The sequence below is a fragment of the Typopeltis vanoorti genome, chromosome 2, assembly GCF_054136105.1.
Source record: "Typopeltis vanoorti isolate ZY-2024b chromosome 2, IOZ_Tvanoo_1.0, whole genome shotgun sequence".
NCBI lineage: Eukaryota > Metazoa > Arthropoda > Arachnida > Uropygi > Thelyphonidae > Typopeltis > Typopeltis vanoorti.
This window is the reverse complement of record NC_143550.1, coordinates 119,116,029-119,144,015: the sequence shown is the minus strand read 5'-3', so window position 1 is coordinate 119,144,015 and position 27,987 is coordinate 119,116,029. Positions and strand designations below refer to the sequence as shown.

Below are 27,987 nucleotides of genomic sequence, written 5' to 3'. Positions count from 1 at the left end.
CTTGAATAATGTTTATGTATTTTACTTACAGTTCACATTTGAGAGCTGCTCAACTTTTATTCGCTTTAAAGCTTTCTTGCATGTTATTCTTTTCAATATGAAATTCAATTTTATCCTGCTCAAGACTAAATGATGATCACTTCCAATATCAAATCCTCTGTTCACTATGGTGTCCTGCATCAGGGAGAAAACATTACTATCAACAATAATATAGTCAATGAGACTTTTCTTATTCCTTGCCTCTTCTCTCGATGTGAATTTGTGCACATTTTTGTGTTGGAACATCGTGTTAGTAATAACCAATCCATTTCCTGAGCAGAAATCCAACAGGTATTTACCATTATTATTAGCTTTGCTCTTTTCTCCAAATTTTCCCAAAATATGGATATTATTTCTGGGAAAACTCCCATGTTACTCTTCTTAACAAACTATTATAAGGTTTTTGTAAGGTTTTTCTATCTTCTATTTCAATTCTCCCACATTGCCTAAGGACTCCCCCCCCACACACACACACTTCCTTCCAAAACACCATAACTGCAGTAGTTTGCACACTGCAGAAAGAAGACAAGCCACACCACCCAGGAAAAAGGTATGTGTAAATTTCTATTCCTGTATGCTACATGTATTTGTTGGTAAATGGTAAATATACATCTACAATGCCTTAAGAATCCGTGAGTAAAAACCCAATGACATTTAAACAGGGGCACTCCTAAACAGAAGCAGGCAAAATAGCCGTAAATACACACACGGACAAAGAAATTAGCGCACCAAGAAGGAAGCATAGGATTCAACTGAAATTTTATTGGTGTAATGATAGAGATGAGTGATGCACATGATGGCAAAAATAGAGCTGAAGGACAATTAGAAAGTGATCTGTGGCATGCAATCCGATCATCATCATCAATAGCTCGTTGTACCACCTTGTGCGGTGTTACATGGTGCAATACGGTCAGGCATGGTGGCGAACAGACGCCTGATGTTGTCCTGTGGCAGACTGGCCCACACATGTTGGATGCTGTGCTCCAAATCCCGGATATTGCGGCACCGTGAGAGCTGGCATTTCAGCTGCTCCCAAGCATGCTCGATAGAGGACAAATCCGGGGAGCGGTCAGGCCACGGAAGTGTCCATACATGACGTAGGCAGGCCTGGGCAACCCGAGCCATGTGTGGACGGGCATTATCCTGCTGGTATAGCGCTCCTGGTAGCTCGGCAAGGAATGGGAGAACGTGGGGCCGTAGGATGTTGTCCACATACCGCTGCCCCGTCAATGCGCCACGTACCACTATGAGGAGGATGATCGGCTATCATAGGCTATGGCTCCCCAGACCATAATGCCTGCAGTGTGGGAGGTGTCGCGCTCGATAGCGAGGAGGTCGGGATTGTGTCCTTGACCAGGGGTCCTCCACACCCAGACACAATGATCCTCTGTCCCCTAGATGAAGCAGCACTCATCACTGAAGACCACATGTCACCAGTCTGTGGTGTTCCACGTCGCTCTCGCCTGGCACCACTGCAAACGGAGTCGGCAATGTTGCGGTGTTAATGGGAGCACATGTAAGGGCATTGGGATCGTAGATTCGCCTCTGCGAGGCATTGGGAAATGGTTCGTGGGTACACAGGAGCCCCTACACCTGCTTGTATAGTGGACCAGGTCACCGTGGGATCCCTCTGTGCTTGCCGCATGATCTGTCGATCCTCTCTAGCGTTGGTCCTCCTGATCCGACCGGTGCCACTCTGCCGTGTGGCAGTGCCAGAACGTGTCCACAGCTCCCAACATTGTCGGACGGTATGGTCAGAACGGTTCATGTGCACACCTATACAGCGCACTGACCACCCTCCGGTTTTCAGGCTGATGATCATGCCTCTGTCAAAGTCCATAAGTTGCTTAAATCGACGTCTCTGGCATCTACTCAGCATTATTGTCACTCTGTATTCTAGCTTGTGTCGGCCAGTGCTTTTCGCTTTAATCAGCTATCAACTACACGTCGGCTTTATAAGGCTGCCGGTTTGTGCTTGCAGCACCACCGCAGGCTGTGTGGGCATGCGTAATCGCACCAAACTCGGATCATTTGCATACCACCCCACTCTAACTATTTGCTTAGTTTTGCCGTTGCACCATATTTTCTTCCAGGTGCGCTAATTTCTTTGTCTGTGTGTGTGTATAATAGTTTCCCAAAATATTTTTGTATGTCTGACAATCATTTCCTACTCTGCTATTTAGATCTCCACAAGAACCAAGTTTTCCTTTTTCATTGTGTCAGTTGCTTTCTCTAAAGCCTCAAAAAATTCCTCCACTTCTACCTCAGTAGAATCTTCTGTGTGACCATAGGCACAAATAAGTCATTGTCCAGTTCCCCCATTCTGATATTTTCCCGCATCACTCTTGATGTGGGCAAATTTCAGAATGGCAGGCAGTCTCAAGAACTTCTTGAGACTGCCTGCCATTGAAGAAGATTAGACTCGTATTTAGTGTTGAATACTATAGCTACTCCTCCTTTTCCTTGATTGTCATTGCCTGAAGATAACATTTTGTATTTATTGCTCAGAAAGATCTCACCAGTTTTTGCCTTTTTTGTTTCACCCCTATTACATCAATCTGGTACTTATCCAATTCCTCAGCTAGCTCCATTTCTTTGCCATTCAGGCTTCTTATGTTGATAGTACCGATCTTGAACTCTGGTGGTGTTGAGTTGGGGGTGGGTTTTAGGATTTGTTCCAGTAGCTGACTTTCCACTGTTTGTCCAGGTTCCCTGGCGAAAATAATGGGGGGGGAGGGGCTTGTTTAACCGGGCGATGCCCCAGCCGGCATGAAATTCTGTCATGTTGTACCATCGTTTTGTATTTTGGTTTAAGCCAATAAGAATGCAATTTGGTCAGCTAAATCCCAAATTGACAGCCCATCCTCATTCGTTCAGTATCCAGGTAGATACTCAACAGGGTGCACCACGAGAAGGTGAGGATTGGATATTAGGTCAGAAGCCTTGGTCGGTTCTCAGCATTCCTTTAAAGGCTATGTGGATATCTCAATTCAGTTATATAGCTTTGAACCTTAAGCACCCCCCTAATGATTATATTTAACATATTTAATCACATCATTTACATAGTTATATTAATTTTTGGTTTGAAAGTGAGTAGTTGCTATATACATACATTATGAAATGCAAGTCTTTTAGTTTTCCTTTTCTATTACTTTCATTTTTGCCTTCAGGAACTTTCAATGTAAATGCAACTTTTCATTAATTAATCTTTCTAGAACTATATTACTTTTATTTTCTGTATCTCTGATTATTTTTAATTTGGATTAATAATCCTCACAGTATTGCAGTTGAAAATTTCAAAACTATTCAACTACACCAATTCTACAATGCTGGTTTTTCTAGATGCACTGTCAAAAAACAATACAGTAAATCGTTTTGCATAGATATTAACCATCTATTTATGTTGTCTTGATTTTGAAAGCTAATTAAGGCAACATTAGATGGAACTTCTTAAACTCAAAATCTGCCAGACAGAAATTCCTGGATGGGAGTGCGCAGTTGTGGAATTTAAATCATAGTATTCATGTTGAGAAAACTGAATGCTATGAACTGAATTCCATAACTGACAGACTGACAAGTAAAAATTATATATTACAAACTATAAATTATGTATGTAAATATGGTACCAAACTTGATATGAACTGCTTTTTTACTATTATTATTAACAAAATGCAAAGAAATAATGTAAGTGTTCATTCAACGAAATGTACATCACCTGCAAAATTTGAAAATGTATGGACAAAGTTTCCATATCGTTCCTGTTGCAACCACTGTGCAGCTTCTGCAGCAGTCATTTCTGATGAAATTGCATGATGCTAAAAGAATACAAATAAATTATGCTTTACTATCCATACCATAGTAAACAACTTAATTTTCATATTAAAGTTTATTACTGTTTTCTAAAAAGCACATGTATGCATGTAATACAGTACAAGTTCCAGACTGGTTCTCACTTTTAGCTGTTATCCATTGAAAAATATTCAAATAATCTAAATATTAAAAAATAATCAAAAGAAACAAAGTGCTTCAGTTGTTTGTTAGAAGGACAATGTTTAACCATATTTCATAACAATCCTTGGTCCACACTGTATAGGTGTGTGTGTGTGTGTGTTGTATAGCAGGAGAAAAACTTGCTCAGCATTAGATAGCATTACCAAAAGAGTCCAAAGGAATAAAGCAGTTAATTATGTGGATAAAAGAAAATAAATAATAAAATCAAGCAGTTACAGGTGTGAGGGGTATTTAGTAAGATTATCTCCCCAAACTAGAAAAGTTTAAGGTTGTCTTCTTATTTAAGATTAACATAGAGGAATAAGTGCTCCATTTTTATACAATATTTCCAGTAGAATCTGGCTTTCATGCAAATTTGCTCTAAAGGGTCCCTGTTTGGAAGAAATCATGACATATAAGATCGACATGTCTCAATCCTAGAATCGTGTAATCCTGATGCTATTCTAAGAGTGAATTTGCTGTCTAACCATCATTATGTCAGCACTATGTTAGTCAATGCATATAAGGTTGGAATTGCAAGCTACTTTAAAATATTCACATGACAGGACCAATAATTATATGAAATTCAATACAAGAAGATGCATACTAACAAGATTATGGAAATAATCGTAATTAATTTAAAAATGTAAATATTATTTTGTTATTTTTCTTTTAAGGTTACATGGTGGTCAGTATTCATAGTGAAGAAATTTATGGAGACAAAAACACACATATTAGAGTAATTACTTTACTTCTAATTAAGAAAATAATACTGAACATTTCAATTTCTGTATTAAGGTCATCATCAGGAAAACACATATGTGCAGGACATAAGCTACATGACATTACACAAATGTAAGAAAAATCTAAATGTTTTGTTAATATTCATTTACCATAGCCTGACCTCTGGTGAAAAAAAAAAAAAGATTTAAATAAAAAATAAAGGAATATTACTAAATAAAATATATACAAAATTAAAAATTAATTCATAAAATAAAATAACTTTTTTATACGTATCAGTATAAAAATAAACAGATGATTAAAAAAAATTATAATGGAACTACACTAACCAATTTCTATCGTCCTCTCATATTAAGGTTTTCTTCTGTTTGGGGTTGTTCTGGATGCTATATGGTTTGAAGATCGGTCCTCCAGATTCTTGGAATTATTAATCCATCATTCTTGTTTAAATTCAGATGATGTTTCTGCATTTCACAGGCTACTTTGAACTTTCTTTCAAACCAGGTTTTGGTGTGGTATAGGGACTTGGTGCCTTTCCAGTTGATTCTGTGACATGTTTGAAGCGCATGGTCTGACAGGCCTGTTTTACCATAGCAGAGGAATTTAATGTGGCATTTATATTTGTCTTTTTTTATTGGGATGGTGTGCCCTGTTTCTCCTATGTAGGGTAGGTTGCAGGTGGCATGAATTCTGTAAATCCCTGGGTGGGCAAAGTATGGAAGAGGATCTTTGGATGAGCTGAGTAAATTTTTTAATTTTGCAGGTTTGAGAAATGCTTTAATATTGTATTTATGTAGTGGTATATTTTTTCCGATATGCCCCTAAGGTATGGTATGGCATTCTTGTAATCTTTTTTGCTTTTAATAGTATTTTTGCAGTGGATCTTTTGAACTGTTTTTTTATTGTAGCCATTTTTTTTTATAAATGTTTGCCTAATAATTTCATATTCTTTGTTCAGTGCCTGCTCATTGGAGCAAATTGTTACAGCTCTATGTTTGAGGGTGCTGATGACCCCTAGTTTTTGTGTTGGATGATGGTATGAATTTTTATGTATGTATTGGCCTGAAAGGAAGGCAGCCTGAGGGAAAACGTGTGATAAGTGTGCATAGAAAAGGAAGAGAGTTATTGTTTTCAATTTTGATTGTAAATTGGATAAGTTTGTGTTGTTTGTTCAGGTAGCTTAGGAATGTATTTAATGTTTTGCAGTCATGAGGCCAAATGGTGAAAATATCATCAAAATATCTCAGCCAGACTTTGAGCTTTAGGCTTGCTGAATGTAGAGCTCGTTGCTCAAAGTCTTTCATGTAAAAGTTAGTTGGGGGTGGGGGAAAGTGGTGAGTCCATGGCCATACCTTCTATTTGTATGTAAAACCACATGAAATACCTGAAGCGAAGTACGTGGACAAACAGGGTTGTGATATTGGCCAGAAATATGTTCTGTATGAGAAGAATAGTATTACTGATAGGGACATTAGTGAAAAGGGCAGTTATGTCAAAGCTGACTAATAAATCTTCGTTGATGAGCATGATGCTTCTAATTTTGTTTATAAGGTATTATTTATTTTTTATATAGGAGGGGGAAATCACCTACCAACTCCAAGTGATGATTGGGACTGTCTAAAATAATCGATTGACAGCCCCAGTTATCACATACTATTATCACAAGGGCTTAAAGTTGGCATATTTCAATATGCCAACTGTTATTACAAATACTAATTTTCTTATCTATTGAATGAAATATAGAGCCTTAACATATACAACAGAATCTTAAAGTTAGTTATATATCAAATTTTTAATGTAAAGCACCAAATCCCACTGTATCACAAATTTGTGAGTATATTTGACAACAAATAATTATGATCTTTTGGTGTGAAACTACTAAAGTAGTTCACACTAAAAGTGTCAAAGCACTCTAACAGACAAGCTTAGGTGTTGAACAGAACTTTTTCGTTGGATTTCAAACCAGCATCTTCAGAGCACAAAACGGCATGCATGTTACAGTTTACATACAACAATGAGTAAGTGAAACAATTCAAAGTGTACTGGACAAAAGATCTAAAGTCCTAATCTTAAGATAACAGTCTTCCAAATTTAGACACCCCCTCACACAGGATTAGATGGAAGAAAACCAATGTACCATTTAGAAGTCATTACAGGTCAGAAATATTATTTTTACAGTCAGTCAAATGTTATCATAAGATCAACTCCTACAGCACTGTAATACTTTTATTTTTGCAACATTAGAGGGATGCCAAATTAGAACTTTAGATCTTTTGTCCATTACAATTTGAATTATTTCACTTACGTATATAAATTATAACATGCTGTTTTTGCACTCTGAAGATGTTAGTTTGTAATCCAGCAAAATAGAAGTCAGTTAATAAACATCTTTTTTATAAATCAGTTTGTTGATTATTGTTAATACCATTAAAATATGTTATGAATGTCAAAGCACTCATTGAATTTCCTGTATGACACTGATGAAAAAGAATGAAAAACAAAAAATAGGTATTAGTATCAGTGGTATAAAATACAACAATCTTAGATATGCTGATGATACCATTCTAATTGCAGAAAACCAAAATAAATTAATCAAATTACTGCAGCTACTAATTGAAGGTAAAGAATTTGGATTAGATATAAATGCAAAAAAGACCAAATTTATGAAAATCTCAAAAGAAAACTGATCCAAGCCAGATATATTCATAAACAATATGAAAATTGAACGTACAACAGAATATGAATATTTAGGCACCTACTTTGCTGCACATGGAAAGCAGGATAAAGAAATAAAAATAAGAGCAGTTGTAGCTAAAGATGCCTTCTAGAAAAATAAAGATCTTCTCAGAAGTTCTGTGGATATCAAGACAAAGAAAAGAATGATAAGAACATTAGTGTAGCTAGTTTTCACATATAGAAGTGAGACCTGGATATTCAAGATGAGAGTAAGACAACAGATAATGGCCTTTGAAATGTGGTGCTATAGGAGAGCTCTTAAAATGTCATGGACAGAACATATGACAAATACAGATGTCCTACAGAGAATGAGAACACAGAGATCTTTATTACAGGAAATGATCCAGAGAAAGATGAGGTTGGCAGGACATGTACTGAGAGGTTCAGCAGGACAGAGGATACTAACAGTTTTAGAATAAAAAATTATGGGAAAAGGATCTTCTTCTTCTTTGAGTGCCATCTCCTATTGGAGGTCTGCGAACACCTTGGCAAATTTTGAGCGATTTTGAGCGATTCTCGGCTATTCTGAGCAGTCTCTCAGAGTTCATACCAATCTACTGTCTGATATCTGCCAGCCAAGATTTTCTTCGTCTTCCTTGTCCTCTTCCTCCATTTATCTTCCCTTTTATAATCAACTGAAGTATCTAATATTTTTCATTACAAAGTAGGTGACCAAGATATGCAGTTTTCCTTCTTTTTATGGTATCTAAAAGTTCACGTGATTTCCCCATTTGTTCCAGTACTTCCTGATTGGACGTTTTTGCTGTCCATGGGATTTTTAACATTCATCTGTATAACCACATCTCAAAGGCTTCAAGTCTTTTTATTGATGTTGTCTTCAAGGTCCAAGTTTCTGCACTGTACAGCAGTACAGACCATACATAGCATTTAACCATGCGTACTCTAAGCTCTAAGTTTAAACTGCAGTTACACAATGTTGAATTCATCAAGAGAAAATTTTTTCTTGCCATTTTAATTCTAACTTTTATTTCCATTTCTGGATTGCAATCTTCATTTAACCAGCATCTGAGATATTTAAACTTTGCCACTCTTTCTATTTGTTTCCTATTTAAAGAAAGTGCTAAATTAAGAATTGGTTTCTTACTTATGACCATGAATTTAGTTTTGGTGATATTTATTTTTAATCCCATTTTTTCACTCTCTGCATTTATTAATTCCAAAAGATTTTGAAGATCCTGAATATTGTCAGCCAGAAGAGCTGTATCATCAGCATATCGGATGTTACTAATGATTTCACCATTTACGCTAATCGCTTCCTTCCTTCCTTCCAAGACTTTTTGAAATATGGCTTCTGAGTAGATGTTAAAAAGAAGAGGTGACAGCACATTCTTGCCTTACTCCTCGTTTGATGTTAATGGAGTCTGTAATAATGTCATCAACTTGAACAGATGCCTTTTGGATCCAATATAAGTTTTCAATGATCCTGATGTCTTTACCATCTAATCCAATTCTTTTTAATAATACAATCATTTTAGCATGTTGGACTTTGTCAAATGCTTTCTCGAAGTCGATGAAACAAATGAATATTACCTTGTTTTGGTCAATACATTTTTGAAATAAGATCTGAGAACAGAAAAGGGCCTCTCTTGTTCCCAAGCCGTTTCTAAAGCCGAATCGAATATCACTGATGGTGTCTTCACATTTTCTGTATATTCTTTTTTGAATTATTTTCAGAAACATTCTGAGAACGTGACTCATTAGGCTGATCATTCTATAGTTATTACAGGTTTCGTGCTTAAGGGTCAAAGCTGTATAACTGAGAGTAGACCTCCACATAGCCTTTAAAGGAATGCAGAGAACCGACCAGGGCTTCTGACCTAATATCCAATCCTCACCTTCTCGTGGTGCACCCTGTTGGGTATCTACTTTGATACTGAACGAACGAGGATGGGCTGGCAATTTGGGATTTAGCCAACCAAATTGTATTCTTACTGGTTAAACCAAAATAAAAATTGATGGTACAACATGACAAAATTTCATGCCGGCTGGGGCGTTGCCCAGTTAAACAAGGCCCCAGTTGTTTTCGCCAGGGAAGCAGGGTGAACAGCGAAAAGTCAGCTACTGGAACAAATCTGGAAACAAACCGCAACTCAACATCACCACAGTTAAAGATTGGTACTATCAACATAAGAAGCCTGAATGGCAAAGAAATGGAGCTAGCTGAGGAATTAGATAAGTACCAGATCGACATAATAGGGGTGACTGAAACAAAAAAGACCAAAACTGGTGAGATCTCTCTGAGCAATAAATACAAAATGTTATATTCAGGCAATGACAATCAAGGAAAAGAAGGAGTAGCCATAGTATTCAACACAAAATACGAGGCTAATCTTCTTGAATGGCAGTCAGTCTCAAGTAGAGTAATGTGGGCAAATATGAGAGTAGGGAACTGGACAATGAGACTTATTTGCCTATGGGCCCACAGAAGTTTCTATTAAGGTATAAGTGGAGGAATTTTTTGACGCTTTAGAAAAAGCAACTGACATAATGAAAAAGGAAAAGTTGGTCCTTGTTGGGGATCTAAATAACAGAGTAGGAAATGATTGTGAGACATACAAAAATATTTTGGGAAAATGTGGAGAAAAGAGCTAATAATAATGGCAAATATCTGTTGGATTTCTGCTCAGGACATGGATTGGTTATTACTAACACCATGTTCCAACATAAAAATGTCCACAAATTCACATGGAGAGAAGAGGCAAGGAATAAGAAAAGTCTCATTGACTATGTTATTGTTGATAGTGATGTTTTCTCCCTGGTGCAGGACACCAGAGTGTACAGAGGATTTGAAATTGGAAGTGATCACTATTTAGTCTTGAGCAGGATAAAATTGAATTTCATATTGCAAAGAATAACATGCAAGAAAGTTTTAAAGCGAATAAAAGTTGAGCAGCTCTCAGATGTGAACTGTAGACTAAATTACAGAAAGATTATTGAAAAGAAAATGAAAGAGTTTGAGAACAGGAATCAAACCTTGGAGATTCAGTGGCAAACTCTGAAGAAAACATTGATTGATTCTGCCAGAGAGGCATGTGGTGAGGTTGTGTGCAAGGATAAAAAAATTAGAACTCCCTGGTGGACACAGGAAGTTAAAGAGGCAGTGAAGGAAAAGAAGAAAGCATATCAAAAGTTCCTGGCAAATAAGTCAGCTTTTACTCTTAAAGAATACAAAGACAAATGTAAGAAAGCTAAACAGTGTGTAAAACTAGCTAAACAAAAGTCATGGGAGGAATTTGGCAAGAATATAGAAAATAAATCTCAAGAAGGTGGCAAAATATTCTGGAGGTTGTTGAAGAAGCTTAGGAATGGAGGAAAGAGTGCTCTATAAAGGAGTTAGAGATGATAAAGGTGACATGAAAAGAGGAGAAAAAGATATCCTTGAAGTATGGAGTAATTACTTTGAAAAACTGCTAAATGAAACAAGCAGTGATGACAGCACAGTGATAAAAAACACTGACCAGGCATGCAGTCAGGAATACATATCCATACTTGAAGTAGAAAAAGCCATCAAAGTCTTGAAATGTGGAAAGGCAGAAGGAGTAGATGATATTCGACCAGAAACGCTGAAGTATGGTGGTATAAAAGTCTTACAGTGGCTGCACTGCATAGCTTAAAAAGCCTGGACAGAGGGATGAATTCCCGATGATTGGAGTAGAGCTCTCATAGTATCCATATATAAAAAGGGAAATAAAAACGAATGTGAGAATTACAGAGGTCCCTACTGACTGTTCCTGATAAGATCTATGCAAGTATACTTGAGAAACGGTTGAGAAGAATTGTGGAAAAAAAGCTTGTTGAAGAACAAGCTGGATTCAGGCCAAATAGAGGCTGTCATGATCAGATCTTCACTTTACGACAAATAGTCGAGAAAGCATGGGAATATAACAAAGATCTGTATTTAAGTTTTGTCAATTTGGAAAAGGCATATGACAAGGTGCCAAGAGAGAAGCTATTCAATACGCTGCAGTTATATGGTGTCAATGGGGCATTATATCAAGCAATACTTAGTCTTTACTTGAGTTGTAAGTTAGCAGTTAGAATTGAAGGAAGTACAGGAAGATGGTTTAATGTTAAATCTGGTGTGAGACAAGGATGTACATTATCCCCTCTGTTATTCATTATCTATATGGATCACATTATGAAGGAAAGTGGTATTAAACATGATATCAAAATTGGAGATGTTAATGTCAGCTCTTTGCTTTATGCGGATGATGTTATACTTCTAAACAAATCCGCTACAAGTCTGCAAGATTCTCTGACTAAATTGAATAGCTGTTGTAATAGATATGGTATGATGGTCAGCAATAAAAAGACAAAGACAATGAAAATAGGTAGAATCATTGAAAATGTCAACTGTGTTGTGAATGGAGAACCTGTGGAACAAGTGAAACATTTCAGCTACTTAGGCACGATTTTTACTGAAGATGGTAAATTAAATATAGAAATAGACAACAGAATCAGCAAAGCTGGTAATTTGGGAAGTCAATTGAATAAATTCATATAGAATAAGAGAGAAATTAGTCGGAACACTAAATTAGCTGTATACAAGACAGTGTTCACACCAGTTTTAACTTATGGATCTGAGAGCTGGGTCAGAAGTAAAACACTTGACCAAAGACTAGAGACCGCAGATATGAGAGTCCTGAGAAAGATTAGAGGCGTGAACAGATGGCATCAATGGCAATATCATATTAAAAATGAGGATATTAGGAAAGAACTTGACATTGTTAATATCCAGGAATGTGTTAGAAGAGCTAATCTCAGGTGGTATGGTCACTTAAATAGAATGGAGAGGAAAGAGTAACAAAACAAGTGTTCTCTGCCAGGTTGGCAGGAAAATGACCCAGAGGAAGACCAAGATATAGGTGGATTGATAAACGGTGCAAAGTGCCTTAGAAGATAGAAATATAAGATCTGATAATGTTGGAGTCTTGACAAGTAACAGACTGATTTGGAGGAAAATTGTAGATAGGAAGTTAGTAATGATGTAAATTTTTCATGTAGTACTGTCATATCCTGTACACCCCCTTGAGGGTACATGGCAGGAATTTGATGATGATGATGATGAAGTTTTCGTATTTACTTTTTTAGGTAGCATGATGAAGGTCGACTGTAACCAGTCTTGAGGGATTATGCCTGTATCGTAGATCTTATTAAATAGCTTTACTAATATGTTAATGTTGTCACCTTCTAATAACTACTATTTCTGCTGGTATTCTATCTGGTCCCAGGGCTTTACCATTTTTAGCTGAGTTTAATGCACATTCCACCTCTGATTTTAGAATGCATGGACCCTCCATATGTTCATAAGTATTTTCTGGGTTCTGTCTGTTATCAGTAAAGAGTTCTTCTATATATTTCACCCATTCTTGTATTTTGTCATCCTTTTTGGATATAATTTCTCCCTTTTTGTTTCGAAGGATACAGAATTGTTTTTTCTTATATATACCTGAGGTCTCTTTCATCTTTTTGTGTAGATTAAAATTGTCATGTTTCTCCTGTAGAATTTCTATTTCTTTACATTTTTCATTCATCCAGATTTCTTTTGCTTTTTTGATCTTGTGTTTAATAATTTTCTGAACCTCTGTATATTTTGTTGGATTATGAGTTTTATATGATCTGCATTGATCCATGAGAGAAAGAATTTCATCAGTCATCCAATCTTTCTTTTTTACCGCTCTATTAGGACATAAGGTATTGGTACATTTCTCTATGAAGACAGATTTCAATTTGTCCCACGATTCATCAACCCTCATGATGTCATCATTCTTGATAAGTGCTAGCTCTTGATTCAGATCTTGACTCAATTTGCTTCTTATCTCTGGGTTTTTAAATTTTCCCAAATCAAACCTTTTTTGTTGATGTTTCTTAAGCATAGCTTTCAGTCTAAGTTGTAACTCTGCCACCAGTAGGTTATGATCAGAAGCAATATCTGCACTAGGATAGGTTTTTGTACTCTTTATAGAACTTTGAAATCGTTGATTAATTAGTAAGTAATCAATTTGGTTTCTGACTATATTCCCATTATTATCCTATGGTGATTGCGAAGTATACAATCTTCGAGGTGGTAGCTTAAACCATGTGTTTGTGATTATTAGCTCCTCTTCCTGGCAGAATTGAAAAAGACGGTCACCTCTCTCATTTCTTGTGCCCAGTCCATGTTCACCAACTACATCTCCACTTCTACCTCTCCCAACTTTAGCATTGAAATCACCCATGACCATGGAAAAGGATCAAGAGGCAAAAAACAAAGGGCATGGCTTGAAGATATAAGATCATGGACAGGATCACATGGCTATGCAGAAATAAAAAGGAAAGTCACCAACAGAGAGAACTGGAAGGACATGGTGCTGCACCCTCTCACTGAGGAAGCTACATGAAGAAGAAGAAGCAAGGTGATAAGAAATATGATAATCAAAGAATGTATATGAGTCATTCTGAAGGTATATTTTGTGTTTACGACTCAAAGTAGACTAGAGACTTTGACTTCAGGAATGGGAATACTGAGGACTATTAAAACTGTAACATTCCTCAAATATAAATTTATTACAACAGTCATTTTAAAACTTCTGTATATTGTGCTCCTATTATAAAGCCAAACATTTATTTAGCAAAATACATTTTAAGTTCTTCTCTACAATCTGTATTCTGCCTGGTTACTAATCATTTTTCACAGAATTGTTCTTTCAAATTAGAGAACAGACTGAAATCTAGTGTTCCATAAGATTGGATACGTCACATGAAATGTGGCAGCAAGCATGTCAAATCTGATTTTGTGTCAGATTTTTCCCTCCATTCTGAAGTCTCATTTCATGGAACAAGAATACAAAAAACAGAACATTTTTGATGTTTTACTCAGCATCTGGTTTATTAATTACATGAATATGGAAACTATTTCACATTCTTGTCATTGCTCAATGGCTACACATGCAGTATGGAGAATGTAACTCTCATATTTACTTTTCTCTATAGTGCATCAAAGTTTCTTTTTCTATCTTTTACTATGAATCATTGATTCTGAGTTTCATATAAAAGTTAATTTTTTTAAAAAATATAATCTTTTAATCAGAGACTACTGAAGATCTAAAATGTGGAGAACACCTTTATTTCTCTCTCCCCTCTACAAAGAGAGAGAGAGAGGAAGGGGGGGGGGGATTTGCCAACTTTTAAGTCAGAGCATCCTTATAATCTACCACAGGTCTGGATTTTAAGTCATAAAATTTTTACAGTTTAGATAGGCTTATATCTTTAATACACTATGCCAAGAGGTTCTTTCATCCATGAGCTTATTAAGACTAAGATTGTGTGTAGAATGGTCTACAGAAATGGAACACGTTGATCTCTTAAAAGTAATGAGAATTTCCTATAACATTCATTCCTATCTCATAAAACCATGATCGATCTTTTCTGAACATAAGTAATAAAATAATAGGTTATTAAGTCAGTAGTATTAGAAATATTAAATACTATAATCAGAATAAGAAAAACTTTGATCAACATAAAGAATATATAATATCACAAAATGGCATCATGCATAAAATTTTGATCACCTGATAGAAAATGGAAACCGGTCCACTTCCAAATTAGACACTAAACAAATCATCATCAACATTTATTCACTTTTTATAGTCTACAAAAAAACTTTTTGAAAAATTCAGGAAACTTTGGGTTGTGTAAACTCAAAAGTTTGGAACTGAAGTTTTTTGATAGGCTGTATACTAAATCTACTTTTCCATAAATGAGTTTTTACATAAGGTACATAAAGTGAAATAATTCCTGCATGTCTATCTGATAGGCTACTCTCATCAACTTATACATCTAAATTATATAAACTCTTCTTCTATCTACCAAGCTCTGCTGATCACAATCCTTTAATCGGAACTCATTAACATTCCAGAGTTCTGAGATAGTTAGCTCTGCACATTCTCTCTAATGTTTCCTCATTGGCCATATAAGTGACCAGATCTGTACACAGGAATTCAAACATGATTAGTGCAATATATAGTGCAATGATCACCTCCCTACTTTCTAGGAAATCCTATGACTTTTGCAATGTGTTCCCTGAACTTCAGTTCCCTATCCAAGATCACCAGATCCTCCATCTCCTGGAGCAAAGTTTTTCCAATTTGACATACTTCATTCAATATTCTCCGAATTAAGATCTCAAAATATATTCACTGATATATATATATGACGATTTAAAACACCCCAACTCAACATCACCAGAGTTAAAGATCGGTACTATCAACATAAGAAGCCTGAATGGCAAAGAAATGGAGATAGCTGAGGAATTAGATAAGTACCAGATCGACATGATAGGGGTGAGTGAAACAAAAAAAACACAAAAACTGGTGAGATCTTTCTGAGCAATAAATACAAAATGTTATATTCAGGCAATGACAATCAAGGAAAAGAAATAGTAGCCATAGTATTCAACACAAAATACGAGGCTAATCTTCTTCAATGGAGGCAGTCTTAAGTAGAATAATGTGGGCAAATATGAGAATGGGGAACTGGACAATGAGACTTATTTGTGCCTATGGTTCCACAGAAGTTCTACTAAGGTAGAATTGGAGGAATTTTTTGAGGCTTTAGAAAAAGCAACTGACACAATGAAAAAGGAAAAGTTGGTCCTTGTTGGGAATCTAAATAGCAGAGTAGGAAATGATTGTTAGACAACAAAAATATATTGGGAAAATTTGGAGAAAAGAGCAAAGCTAATAATAATAACAAATATTTGTTGGATTTCTGCTCAGGACATGGACTGATTATTAATAACACCATGTTCCAACATAAAAATGTGCACAAATTCACATGGAGAGAAGAGGCAAGAAATAATAAAAGTCTCGCTGACTATGTTATGGCTGATAGTGATGTTTTCTCCCTGGTGCAGGACACCAGAGTGTACAGAGGATTTGAAATTGGAAGTGATCACTATTTAGTCTTGAGCAGGATAAAATTGAATTTCATATTGAAAAAAAAAAAAAACGTAAAAAAGTTTGAAAGCGAATTAAAGTTGAGCAGCTCTCAGATGTGAACTGTAGACTAAAATATACAAAGATTATTGAAGAAAAAATGAAAGCGTTTAAGAACAGGAACCAAACTATAGAGATTCAGTGGCAAGCCTTGAAGAAAACCTTGATTGATTCAGCCAGAGAGGCTTGAGGTTCTCTGCAAGGATAGAAAAAACAGAACTCCATGGTGGACACAGGAAGTTAAAGAGGCAGTGAAGGAAAAGAAGAAAGCATATCAAAAGTTCCTGGCAAATAACTCAGCTTGTGCTCTTAGAGAATATAGAGACAATTGTCAGAAAGCTAAACACTGTGTAAAACTAGCTAAACAAAAGTCATGGGAGGACTTTGGCAGGAACATAGAAAATAAATATCAAGAAGGTGGCAAAATATTTTGGAGGTTGTTGAAGAAGCTTAGAAATGGAGGAAAGAGTACTATAAAAGGAGTTAGTGATGATAAAGGTGACATGAAAACAAGAGAAAAAGATATCCTTGAAGTATGGAGTAATTACTTCGAGAAAATGCTAAATGAAACAAGCAGTGATAGCAGAGTGGTAAAAAACATTCAACAGGCATATGGTGGAATGCATACTTGAAGTAGAAAAAGCCATCAAAGGCTTAAAATGTGAAAAGGCAACAGGAGTAGATGATGTTCGACCAGAAATGCTGAAATATGGTGGAATAAAAGTCTTGCAGTGGCTGCACTGCATAGTTCAGAAGGCCTGGACAGAGGAACGAATTCCCGATGATTGGAGTAGAGCTCTCATAGTACCCATATATAAAAAGGGAAATAAAACTGAATGTGAGAATTACAGCGGTATTTCCTTACTAAGTGTTCCTGTTAAGATATATGCAAGTATACTTGAGAAACAGTTGAGAAGAATTGTAGAAGAAAAGCTTGGTGAAGAACAAGCTGGATTCCAGCCAAATAGAGGCTGTCATGATCAGATCAGATCTTCACTTTACGACAAATAGTGCAGAAATCATGGGAATATAACAAAGATCTCTATTTGAGTTTTGTAGATCTGGAAAAGGCATATGATAAGGTGCCAAGAGAGAAGCTATTCAATATGCTACAGTTATATGGTGTCAATGGGGCATTATATCAAGCAATACTTAGTCTTTATTTGAGTTGTAAGTCAGCAGTTATAATTGATCGAAGTACAGGAAGATGGTTTAATGTTAAATCTGGCATCAGACAAGAATGTACATTATCCCCTCTGTTATTCATTATCTATATGGATCACATTATGAAGGAAAGTGGTATTGAACATGACATCAAAATTGGAGACGCTAATATCAGCTCTTTGCTTTATGCAGACGATGTTATACTTATCAATAAATCTGCTACGAGTCTGCAAGATTCCTTGACTAAATTGAATAACTGTTGTAATAGATATGGTATGAAGGTCAGCAATAAAAAGACAAAGACAATGAAAATAGGCAGAATCATTGAAAATATCAACTGCATTGTGAACGGAGAACCTGTGGAACAAGTAAAACATTTCACCTACTTAGGCACGATTTTTAGTGAAGATGGTAAATTAAATATGGAAATAGACAACAGAATCAATAAAGGTGGTGTAGTAGGAAGTCTATTTGAATAAATTCATATGGAATAAGAGAGAAATTGGTCGGAACACTAAATTAGCTGTATATAAGGGTGTTCAAACTAGGTTTAACTATGGATCTGAGAGCTGGGTCAGAGGTAAAACACTTGACCAAAGACTAGAGACCATAGATATGAGAATGCTGAGAAAGATTAGAGGCATGAACAGATGGCATCAATGGCCATATCATATTAAAAACGAGGATATTAGGAAAGAACTTGACATTGTCAGTATCCAGGAATGCATTAGCAGAGCTAATCTCAGGTGGTATGGACATTTAAACAGGATGGGCAAGGAAAGATTAACAAAACAAGTGTTCTCTGCCAGGTTGGCAGGAAAACGATCCAGAGGAAGACCAAGATATAGGTGGATTGATAAACGGTGCAAAGTGCCTTAGAAGATAGAAATATAAGATCTGATAATATTGGAGTCTTGACAAGTAATAGACTGATCTGGAGGAAAATTGTAGATAGGAAGTTAGTAATGACGTAAATTTTTCACGTAGCACTATCATATCCTGTACACACCCCTTGAGGGTACATGGCAGGAATCTGATGATGATGATGATTTGTTGTATTAACTTGGAATTGGGATATGTTTATACTTTTATATACTGACTGAGATCCGAGAATTAGAACAAACAATTAAATTTATTAAATATGCAACATGTTTCATCAGAGTGGCCGATGATGAAGACATCATGGTGAGCTTTGACATAGTAGCTCTCTTCACAAACATTCCGATGCAAGTAGTTCTCTATATTTTAAGCAACAAGATTTCAAAGAAAATGTTTTCTCTACTGTCTCATTGTGTTAACTCTGGCTACTTTGAATTTGAAGGAAAAATTTACAAACAGAATAAAAGGATTAGCAACGGACAGCCTCCTCTCTCCAATACTAGTCAACATGTTTTTCGAGGACTCTGAACAAAAGGCAAACCAGTGGTGTATATTTAAGGTAACCAGTGGTGTATCTTTGAGATACACCATTGGTTACCTTAAATCTTGAAGACTCACATCCCCCTAATCACTTTTTGGTATCTGTTACTCATTCATCCTCTTATCCACACTAATATTTTATAATCAAATCCATATTCTCCAGTTTATTCAATAGTCTTCTACGCTGTATTCTGTCAAAAGCGTTGACAGAATACTGCGTGGAAGTTTCTTATGCTACAAGAAACTGAGAAGGCAAGGGATCTTGGCATATTGGTAATAAGAATTTGAAATTCAAAGGTCACATAGCAAAAGTTACAAATACCACTCAGAGGATAATTGAGATGTTGAAGTGAATCTTGACATGTAAGGATAAGGAAGTCATTTTGCCTCTTTATAAGGCTTTGATAAGATCACATCTGGATTACTGTGCACAGATTTGGTCTCCCAGGTTCCAAGGGGATAAAGAAGCTGTGGAAATGGGTGCAAAGAAGAGTTACAAAGATTATATCCAGATTATGGGATTTAGATTATGAGGAAAGATTGCGAGTATGTGGACTGCAGACTCTGGTTAACAGGAGAAAGAGGGGGGGTGATACGATAGACGTCTATAAACTTTTGAATGGATGTTATAGGATATTATCAGATGAAATTTTTCGTTATATGGAAGGTGGGGAGAGACATGGGCACATCCATGGAAGTTAAATTTATTTGCAGTCAAGAAAGGGGTAAGAGCTAGGTTTTTCCTCCCAGAGTGAGTGAGTGAGTGGAATAGTTTGCCTTTAGGGGTAGTGAGTGCATCTAGTGTGATTGAATTTAAGGGAAGGTATGACAGCTGGTATGGGAGATTCATAGCCTCCCTCGATAAGTCCTTGATTCCCTGGAGGTCTCAAATAATAATAATAATGTAGAATACAAACTGATCTGCATTTGGACCACAACAGACCTGACTTCACAATTATCGAACATCGACAGGTTTGGATTATTGATATCGCAGTACCCAGTGATAACAACATGAACAACAAAGAACTGGAAAAAATTACTAAATATTGAGATCTGGCAATCGAAGTTGGCCAGCTGTGGCTTAAACACACCAAAGTCATCCCAATAGTTATCGGTGCACTTGGTACAATTTCAAAGAAGCTATCCAACTATATACAGCAATTAAACATCAACGAAGTGACCCCCATATGATCTACAAAAAACAGCTTTACTTGGAATAGTCCATATTTTACAACGCTACCTGGAGAGGAATGGGAATTGGGTAGAATCAGAATTGTTCTGTATCACAAGTCAAATTGTTATTTAAATGATATTTGTTTTGACTGTGTATCAATTATGTAAATAAAGTAATAATAATAATAAATTCAGTTTCGTCTTTCTCATGAAATTTCACTGCTACCCAATCAATGTTCAGATAATTAAAGTCATCCATTATGATTACTCGTTTTGTACTCGTCTTGCATCCCCTCATCAATCTCATGCTGATCCTGGCTGCTTATACCCACACAGTCCCACCATTTAATTTTTGTTTCCTTGATTGCAACATGCTCTTTTCCTTGCATCAACAATGTATCTAGCTTCACATGTGCTTTCACCCAAATGCAAACCATCTGCAGCAAACAGCTCTCCCCCTACCTTCAAACTTCTTTCATATATTCATACACTCAAGTCCGCTCTCTCTCTCTCTCTCTCTTTGTGCATGTCATTTCTATCTATCATGCCATTCATAATAATATCTTTTCTCCTGAGTTCCCTACTATCATACCCTTGGCAACACATATTCATAATTCTTCCTGTTACACTGTCTCTAGCAGCACTTGAACTACCTACAAATCCTTCACAATCTCATTCACACTTTCTTGCAAATTATTTGTTCCTACCAGCACAGCTGACTTGTCTGAACTTCATCTTCTTCTCCACAACTGCAGTCACTCTTCCTATTGCTGCTCCTCTCAAATATGCCTTTAGCACTATACTATTTTCCATTCCACTATTATCATTCATCTTTGACTCCTTTACCAATGGCATCATTTATATCACACTTCCAAGACCAATCTCTTCTCTTCTCTAAATGTCCTATCTCACCCTGCACCAGCCTTAGTTCATGTCAACCTTACCAATTCTTTTCTAATATCCTCACACAGGTCCATATCTTTCATACCAGCTTATTTACTATTCTGATTTTTTTTCTTTCACAGTTTTCATTATCTTTCACTTCTTCTTCTGTCTTACTATTCTTATTATGTCATTCACTGCAATTATACCACTCTCTCTCTCTCTGCTCCATTTTTACCACACCAACACCTTATCCCACTTATGCTGTTCATGCCAACATCAATGACTTCTTTCACCAGAAGATAAACACATTATCAAAAGATAATGTGAAAAGCACCTTACTCAGTGCTCTTTCCCATTATTTTTTTTTTCACTATCAGATGAGCACTCATTCCTCTTCTACATTCTTCCTACTCTCAGTCACCATACACCTACTCCATTTTCAGCTCTGCATTCAATTCACACTCTGCGCACACACACACACACACACACTCTCTTTCCACCCACTTTAAAAGTTCATGACTTATCCAAAGAATCCAACAAATACACATAACATACTTCACATTTCACAAAACTAGGATCGAATTAAATTCACTAAAAGAAAAAGTAGCTGCATCTTGCTTTCGATGCCTGTCTGTATATATTACTTTACTTTTAAGCAATCTGGAGGAAAACAAACACACATATACAATTCTACAAGCATACAACTTTTACAACAGCTCATAAACATATCAAAACTCACAATTAATTTACCAAAAAAACGTATCTGAATCTGTAGCCTTCTTGTGATCATGATTTCATCCAAAGCATCCTCTTTTTGGGCTCCCTGATCTGTAAGTTTAAGATGGAAATAATCACCTGTGTACCTTATTAATAAACTTTTTAGTGCCTATTGTTTTTAATTAATTATTTATGAGGTCTTTATGTTAACCATGAATAATCAAGCTTAATAAAGTTATAGAACTTTATTAATGTTAACTAAATGTTAATTTGATGCATTTCAATGTCTTTTGGCTGACAGCATCTTCTAGAAAATAATAAAAACAACAAAAGGGTCCTCAGATGTTTCCAACAGTCATTATCTCTTTAAATTGAAAAATAGTGGATCAACAGTTTAATCATGATGCTTATCATCAGTGCAAAGTTTTTATACTGTTGCACAAATCTTGCATGTTATTGCTGGCATAGCAGAGGTCCCAAGTGTTACACATAAATCATGAAGTATAATGCCTTGGTTTCTCTTTAATGTACCATTTGAGGAAATTACCTCGGAAGAGGAAGAATCCTTGAACATTTTGATGAAGATATTCTCTTCTAAGTAAAGCATGGAGGGTGCCTATGAGACTGTGTACCATGAATCCACTTCTTTCTATTCTCTTATTTTCAGCATCACCGTATTCTTTTTTCTGGATTCTGAAACTTCACTCATTTGACTTCCATACACCTTTCCAAAGGAATAAAAATCTTGTATACTCCAGGATGTTTATAGAATTATTATTATTACTGACAGCTCCAAGGAGTCCTTAGACTCATCGAGGGAGGCCCAACATTATGTCAAGAACAACTATTCAACATTCACACAGTATCTATCATACTTCACCTTGAACTCATTTACAGTCATGGCACCCACAACAGACTCTGGCAGCTTATTCCACTCATTTATCACTCTCCAAGTAAAAAACCTAGCTCTAACACCCTTGCCAACCAGACTCTTACCAAGCTTCCATGGATGGCCCCTAGTCCTCCCACTACTAGTCCTATTCTCAAAAATATCTTCTGAATTAATCTTATAGAAACCCTTCAGTAATTTGAATGTCTCAATCATATTACCCCTTTTCCACCTATCAACCAATTTCTGCAGCCCACAAATCTTCAACCTGTTCTTATAAAGTTCATTCCATAGTCCTGCTATTATCTTGGTCACTTGTCTCTGGATCCTCTCCACCTCCTCCCCATCGAGAAGAAACCCTGGCACCCATATCTGGGCACAGTAGTCTAGATGGGATCTTATCAAGGCTCAATACAGAGGAACAATAACGTGTTTATCTCTGCTCGTTAAAGTGTTTTTCAGCAACCAAGTGATTTGATGAGCTGATTTTACTACTTCTGCAACGTGTCCCCTAAACTTCAACTCCCTATCCACCAACACTCCCAAATACCTGGCCTCGTCAATCTCCTGGAGTATAGTTCCACCAATGTGATATACTGCTGCTAATCTTTTTACCCCAAAATGCAAAACCTTACATTTTTCCACATTAAGTTGACATCCATTCTCCTTCCCAGTCCTCCAAACTATCCAAATCATCCTGCAAAATTTTGACATCCTGAGAATTCACTATTGCTCTACCTAATTTTGCATCATCCGCAAACAGATGCACAGTTCCTCTCAGATCCTTTCCTATATCGTTAATGAACAAATTAAACAGTAGTGGTCCAAGAACAGAACGCTGCAGCACAATACTAGTCACAGGCCATCTTTTGGACTCTTCTCCTGAATAAACCACACTCTGATATCTCTCCATCAACCACCCTCCTATCCATCTCACCAACCCTATATCCATTCTCATATGCTGCAGTTTATTGATTAGAATTTCATGTGGTATCCTGTCAAAGGTCTTAGCCAGGTCCAGCAGTATCACTGTAAGCCCATTACCCTTATCCAGTTCAGCCATCACTGTGTTATAAAACCTGAGCAAGTTACTGAGGCATGATCTACCCTTCACAAAACCATGCTGTTCCCCATACAGTATCCCATTTTCATCTATCCAATCTTGTATTTTCTTGACTATCTTCTCCAAGACCTTGACAACAATTCCCGATATGCTGATCGGCCAGTAATTTTCAACAGCAATCTTGGAACCTCCTTTATGCAGTGGAACTATTTTCCCCTCTTTCCACCCCCTTGGGACTAACCCAGACCCGAGACTCAAATTAAACAAAATGGTCAAAGGCACTGACAATTCTTTAGCTGCTTCTTGTACGACACGAGCTGGTATACCATCCAATCCAACAGATGAATTGACATTGAGGTTTTGTAATAGACTATTCACCTCCACTTCATTCACCACAATTCCAGTATAAGCTGTTGGTGCTTCCATTTCTGCAATGTCACCACCTGGATGATATACTCTTGCAAAGTGCTCACTCAGTAATAATTCTACCGTATCAACTGATTCGGTTACCTCCCTACCATCGGCATTCTTTAAAATCAATCTGCCATATACATTTTTTCTTTTACTTATCGAACATATCGAAAAAAACTGTTTGGGATTCTCTTTAGCCTTCATGGCTAACGTTCTTTCATAATCCGCTTTTGCTTTTCTTACCACACTTGTTACTCTTCTGGTCTGGGCTTTATACTGTTCATGTGCTTGCAGGTCACCTTTCTCCTTAAATTCCTTCCAGAGTTGTTTCTTTTTTTGCAGCTCAAACTTAAGTAGGTATGGAAGGTATTAATTGGTTTGAAGGCTATTCTGATGTTAAAGGATTTTAATAATTGGGCTACTTGTCTTTATGTGTTGCCAACATATGATAAGGAAACAAACAATGACTTTGTTACCGATTTCTGGGTTAAGACAGTTTATCAGAAAATAGCATTTTCCAGTAAATTCTTTGAATAGCTATTTTGGAGGAAAATTTAAGTTCTCATTTTTCTTAAGAATGACGAAATCAAAAGAAAAGAAGAACTTTAAATCCTATTTCATAAATTCCTCTAAAATGACTACTCAAAGATGTTACTGAAGGAAATGTTATTTTCTGATAAATCGACCTGTGTTAAACACCTGGAACCCAATTACAAAGGCATTGTCTCCTTACATATGTTGGCAGGGATAGAAACCAAGGAATTATATTTCGTGACATGTGAAGTCATTAATTAGTAATGAATGAATGAATGATTTGTATTTAACATTTGGGACCTCTGCTATGCTTATAATCACAAAAAGGGTTTGTACAACATACAGACTTACTATAATGTGCCTAATAAGCATGATTTAACTATCAATCCACTATTCAAATTATAGAAATAATGTCTGTTGGAAACATTTGAAATAATTTTTGTTTGTTAAATACTATCCGAAAGATGCAGTCAGCCAAAAAAAGACAGCAAAATATGCTGAATTAACATTCAATTAAAATTGGTAAAGTTCTATGAGTTTAACCTGCTTGATTATTCACAGTTTTCTAGAACCTATGTGTTCATATACTATTTTTGACTGTGCAAATTTTCAGCTTCCTAGCCCTATAGAAAATGGGATAAACATTTTGATCTCTGTCTGTCCATCAGTTAAAGTTACTGCATACAGATTTATATATATACATATATACATATGAAATTTATATATAAATAGGTAAAGTATACCACTGATCCCTGTATTGCATTATCTGGGACTTCCTGAATTTCACTTGTGGTGCTAGCTGGTGTAGATGGATTCCTACATTAAAAATCAATATTTATTATGGAGGAGTAAAAGACATCTTCAACAAATGGAATACCAGATAATTATGACTATATTAATAAACATGAAAAATGAAATCATATACAAGATATTCTGGCAAATATAACTAAATTTGCAACATCTAATTACGCTAGCACAATAAAAAAAAAACCCAAGAGAATTTGAAGATTCCAAATGTAATGGCATATATATATATATATATATATTTTAATATTAAACCTATAAAAGAAATCTTGCAGAACCTATATTAAATTATATAACAAATGATGAAGAAATTACCAAATAACAAATGTTGTATAAGCTGTATGTGAACTTCTTTCCTATGTAAAAACATAAAAATCCAAAAAACTATATAAAATTAATAAGAACAGAAGAAAAAAATATATCCTTACATCATCCGCAGTACTAATGTACTATAGATTTCAAAATCTTTCATAGATAGAAGCCATAAAAAAAAATGTGTGGGAAAAAGTATATCCTCTAGGTGCAACATTTCTGATGTGACTGTAGCAATACATAAGCAACATGTAATTATAAGATCATGTGGATGATATGTTTGTGTTGGTAAGTAAGAATGATTTGAAAGGAGAAAAGCATGTTATGAGAGAGGACACGAAAGAATTGGTGAGCACGGCAAAGAGTTGCATTTGTAAAGGAGTCAGTAAGTAGATTGATATGAAGCTTCACTGTATGCCACTTAATTAGTGATAGCCTTGAGCCAGCTATCTCTGATTGGGTACCAGTGAAGACTGAACTGCCCACTCATGCTCCAAAAGTTAGATAGGGCTAAAACCAACCTCGCCTACTCCCTATACAGAAATAAAAAAGCCGTCAACTGAACTGAACTGAACTAAAGAAACTTTTTTTTCTCGAGTAAAGAATTGGCAATTTTATGGATGAACTGTCATTTTGTTGTATTGTTGAATTGTGAGAGCTAAGAATATTTGTACTCCAGTGAGGCAAGGAGGATGATTGGAGCAGGTGTATACTAAATGGGGAGATAAAAAAAGGATCCCATGGAAAAGAAGAAATACATTATATATTTTTGGAAAGGGCTTAACAAAGAAACTGACTCTGATGAACATTTTGTTGTTGTGAAAATAAGGTGTTTAGTCTGGTAGACATGATTAAGTGTATGTTAAACAACCCAGTAATAGAATGAGGCAGAGAATGAATGATTTTATTTTTTTGGATAAGATAATCTCTAAAGTGTAGACTTATTTTAGAAGGCCTTAGATCCAATTAATTTTGTAGTTATTTATGTAATTTTATTTAAAATGTAAATAATGTTTTAGTTTTATTAAATGTATATTTTTTTTATTTGGTACTTGAGTCAATAATTTTCTGGATGCTAAAAGAAATAGAGTTAAAAGTCATTGCACCAATTACTTAACACTCGGTGTAAAACAATCTCTTTACAGAGATGAAAAATGCTAAATAATAACACTGTGAAAGAGTAAATGACAACTGTCAAGAAAACTAAATGTGTCTGGGTGGCTTTGGAAAGTAGGGATGCATGCATTAAATTAAGTGCTAGAAATTGTGACTGCAATGAGAGAGAACTCCTGGGAGTGAGGGAATGGTAGGTTAGTACAGGTGATCCCAAGAAATGAAGAACTAGTTCTGTCAACAAAGAAAAGTGTATAAATTAAAGATGCAAAGAAGTTATATTCTTGGGTTCATCTTTTATCCAAGTGTAAGCAAACAAAGTTTGTGTGTTAAGTCACTTCACGACTTGGCTACTTGTATATACAGGCTAATGACTTCACATCAATTGCCTTAGTATCCCATAATGCAATGCTAATACTAGGTAGTGGACCCATAATGCATAGCATTATACATGTCCATAAGGATATGTTCATTAGCATTGTATTATGGGATACTAAGGCAATTGATGTGAAGTCATTAGCCTCTATATACAAGTAGTTGAAGCGACTTCATGTGCAAACTTTGTTTGCTTACACTTGGATAAAGGATGAAACCAAGAATATAACTTCTTGGCATCTTTAATTTATAGCAAAACCAAATGGAAAAATTCTCAACAAAGAAAAGTGTAAACTGTGGAAATAGGGAGAAGGATTTTTTTTATATTACTCCTACCATGAAATGTATAAACCTACAGTATATTAGAACCATGGGTGGGCTAAAGGATTTAAAAAAAAAATTATTTTATATATTTTTGTATTTTTTATTTTATGTTATTTTTTACACAATCCAGAAACTTTCTTTTAGAGACCAAACATGGAAAATTTGCAAGCCATTTCATATCCAATAACCCAGTAATGAAATTCATTTCCAACAATCACAAACATCCATGTTTGTGATTGGGAAAAAAAAAAAAAAGCATATCAGTCACAACAGACTCTGGTAACCCATTCAAATGACCACTG

At 35.8% G+C, this 27,987-nt stretch overlaps 1 protein-coding gene across 1 annotated transcript in view; it reads right to left on the bottom strand.

Moving 5' to 3' along the window:
- LOC150109376 (transcription factor CP2-like protein 1) overlaps positions 1 to 27,987 on the bottom strand; it is a 311,379-nt gene that overhangs the window by 69,577 nt on the left and 213,815 nt on the right. Inside the window, exons 13-14 of the mRNA XM_090407787.1 lie at positions 25,501 to 25,573; positions 3,755 to 3,854 (exon numbers count right to left, since the gene is read on the bottom strand). Of these exons, the coding sequence (XP_090263913.1) occupies positions 3,755 to 3,854; positions 25,501 to 25,573 (173 nt within the window). The remainder of the gene's footprint in view (positions 1 to 3,754; positions 3,855 to 25,500; positions 25,574 to 27,987) is intronic.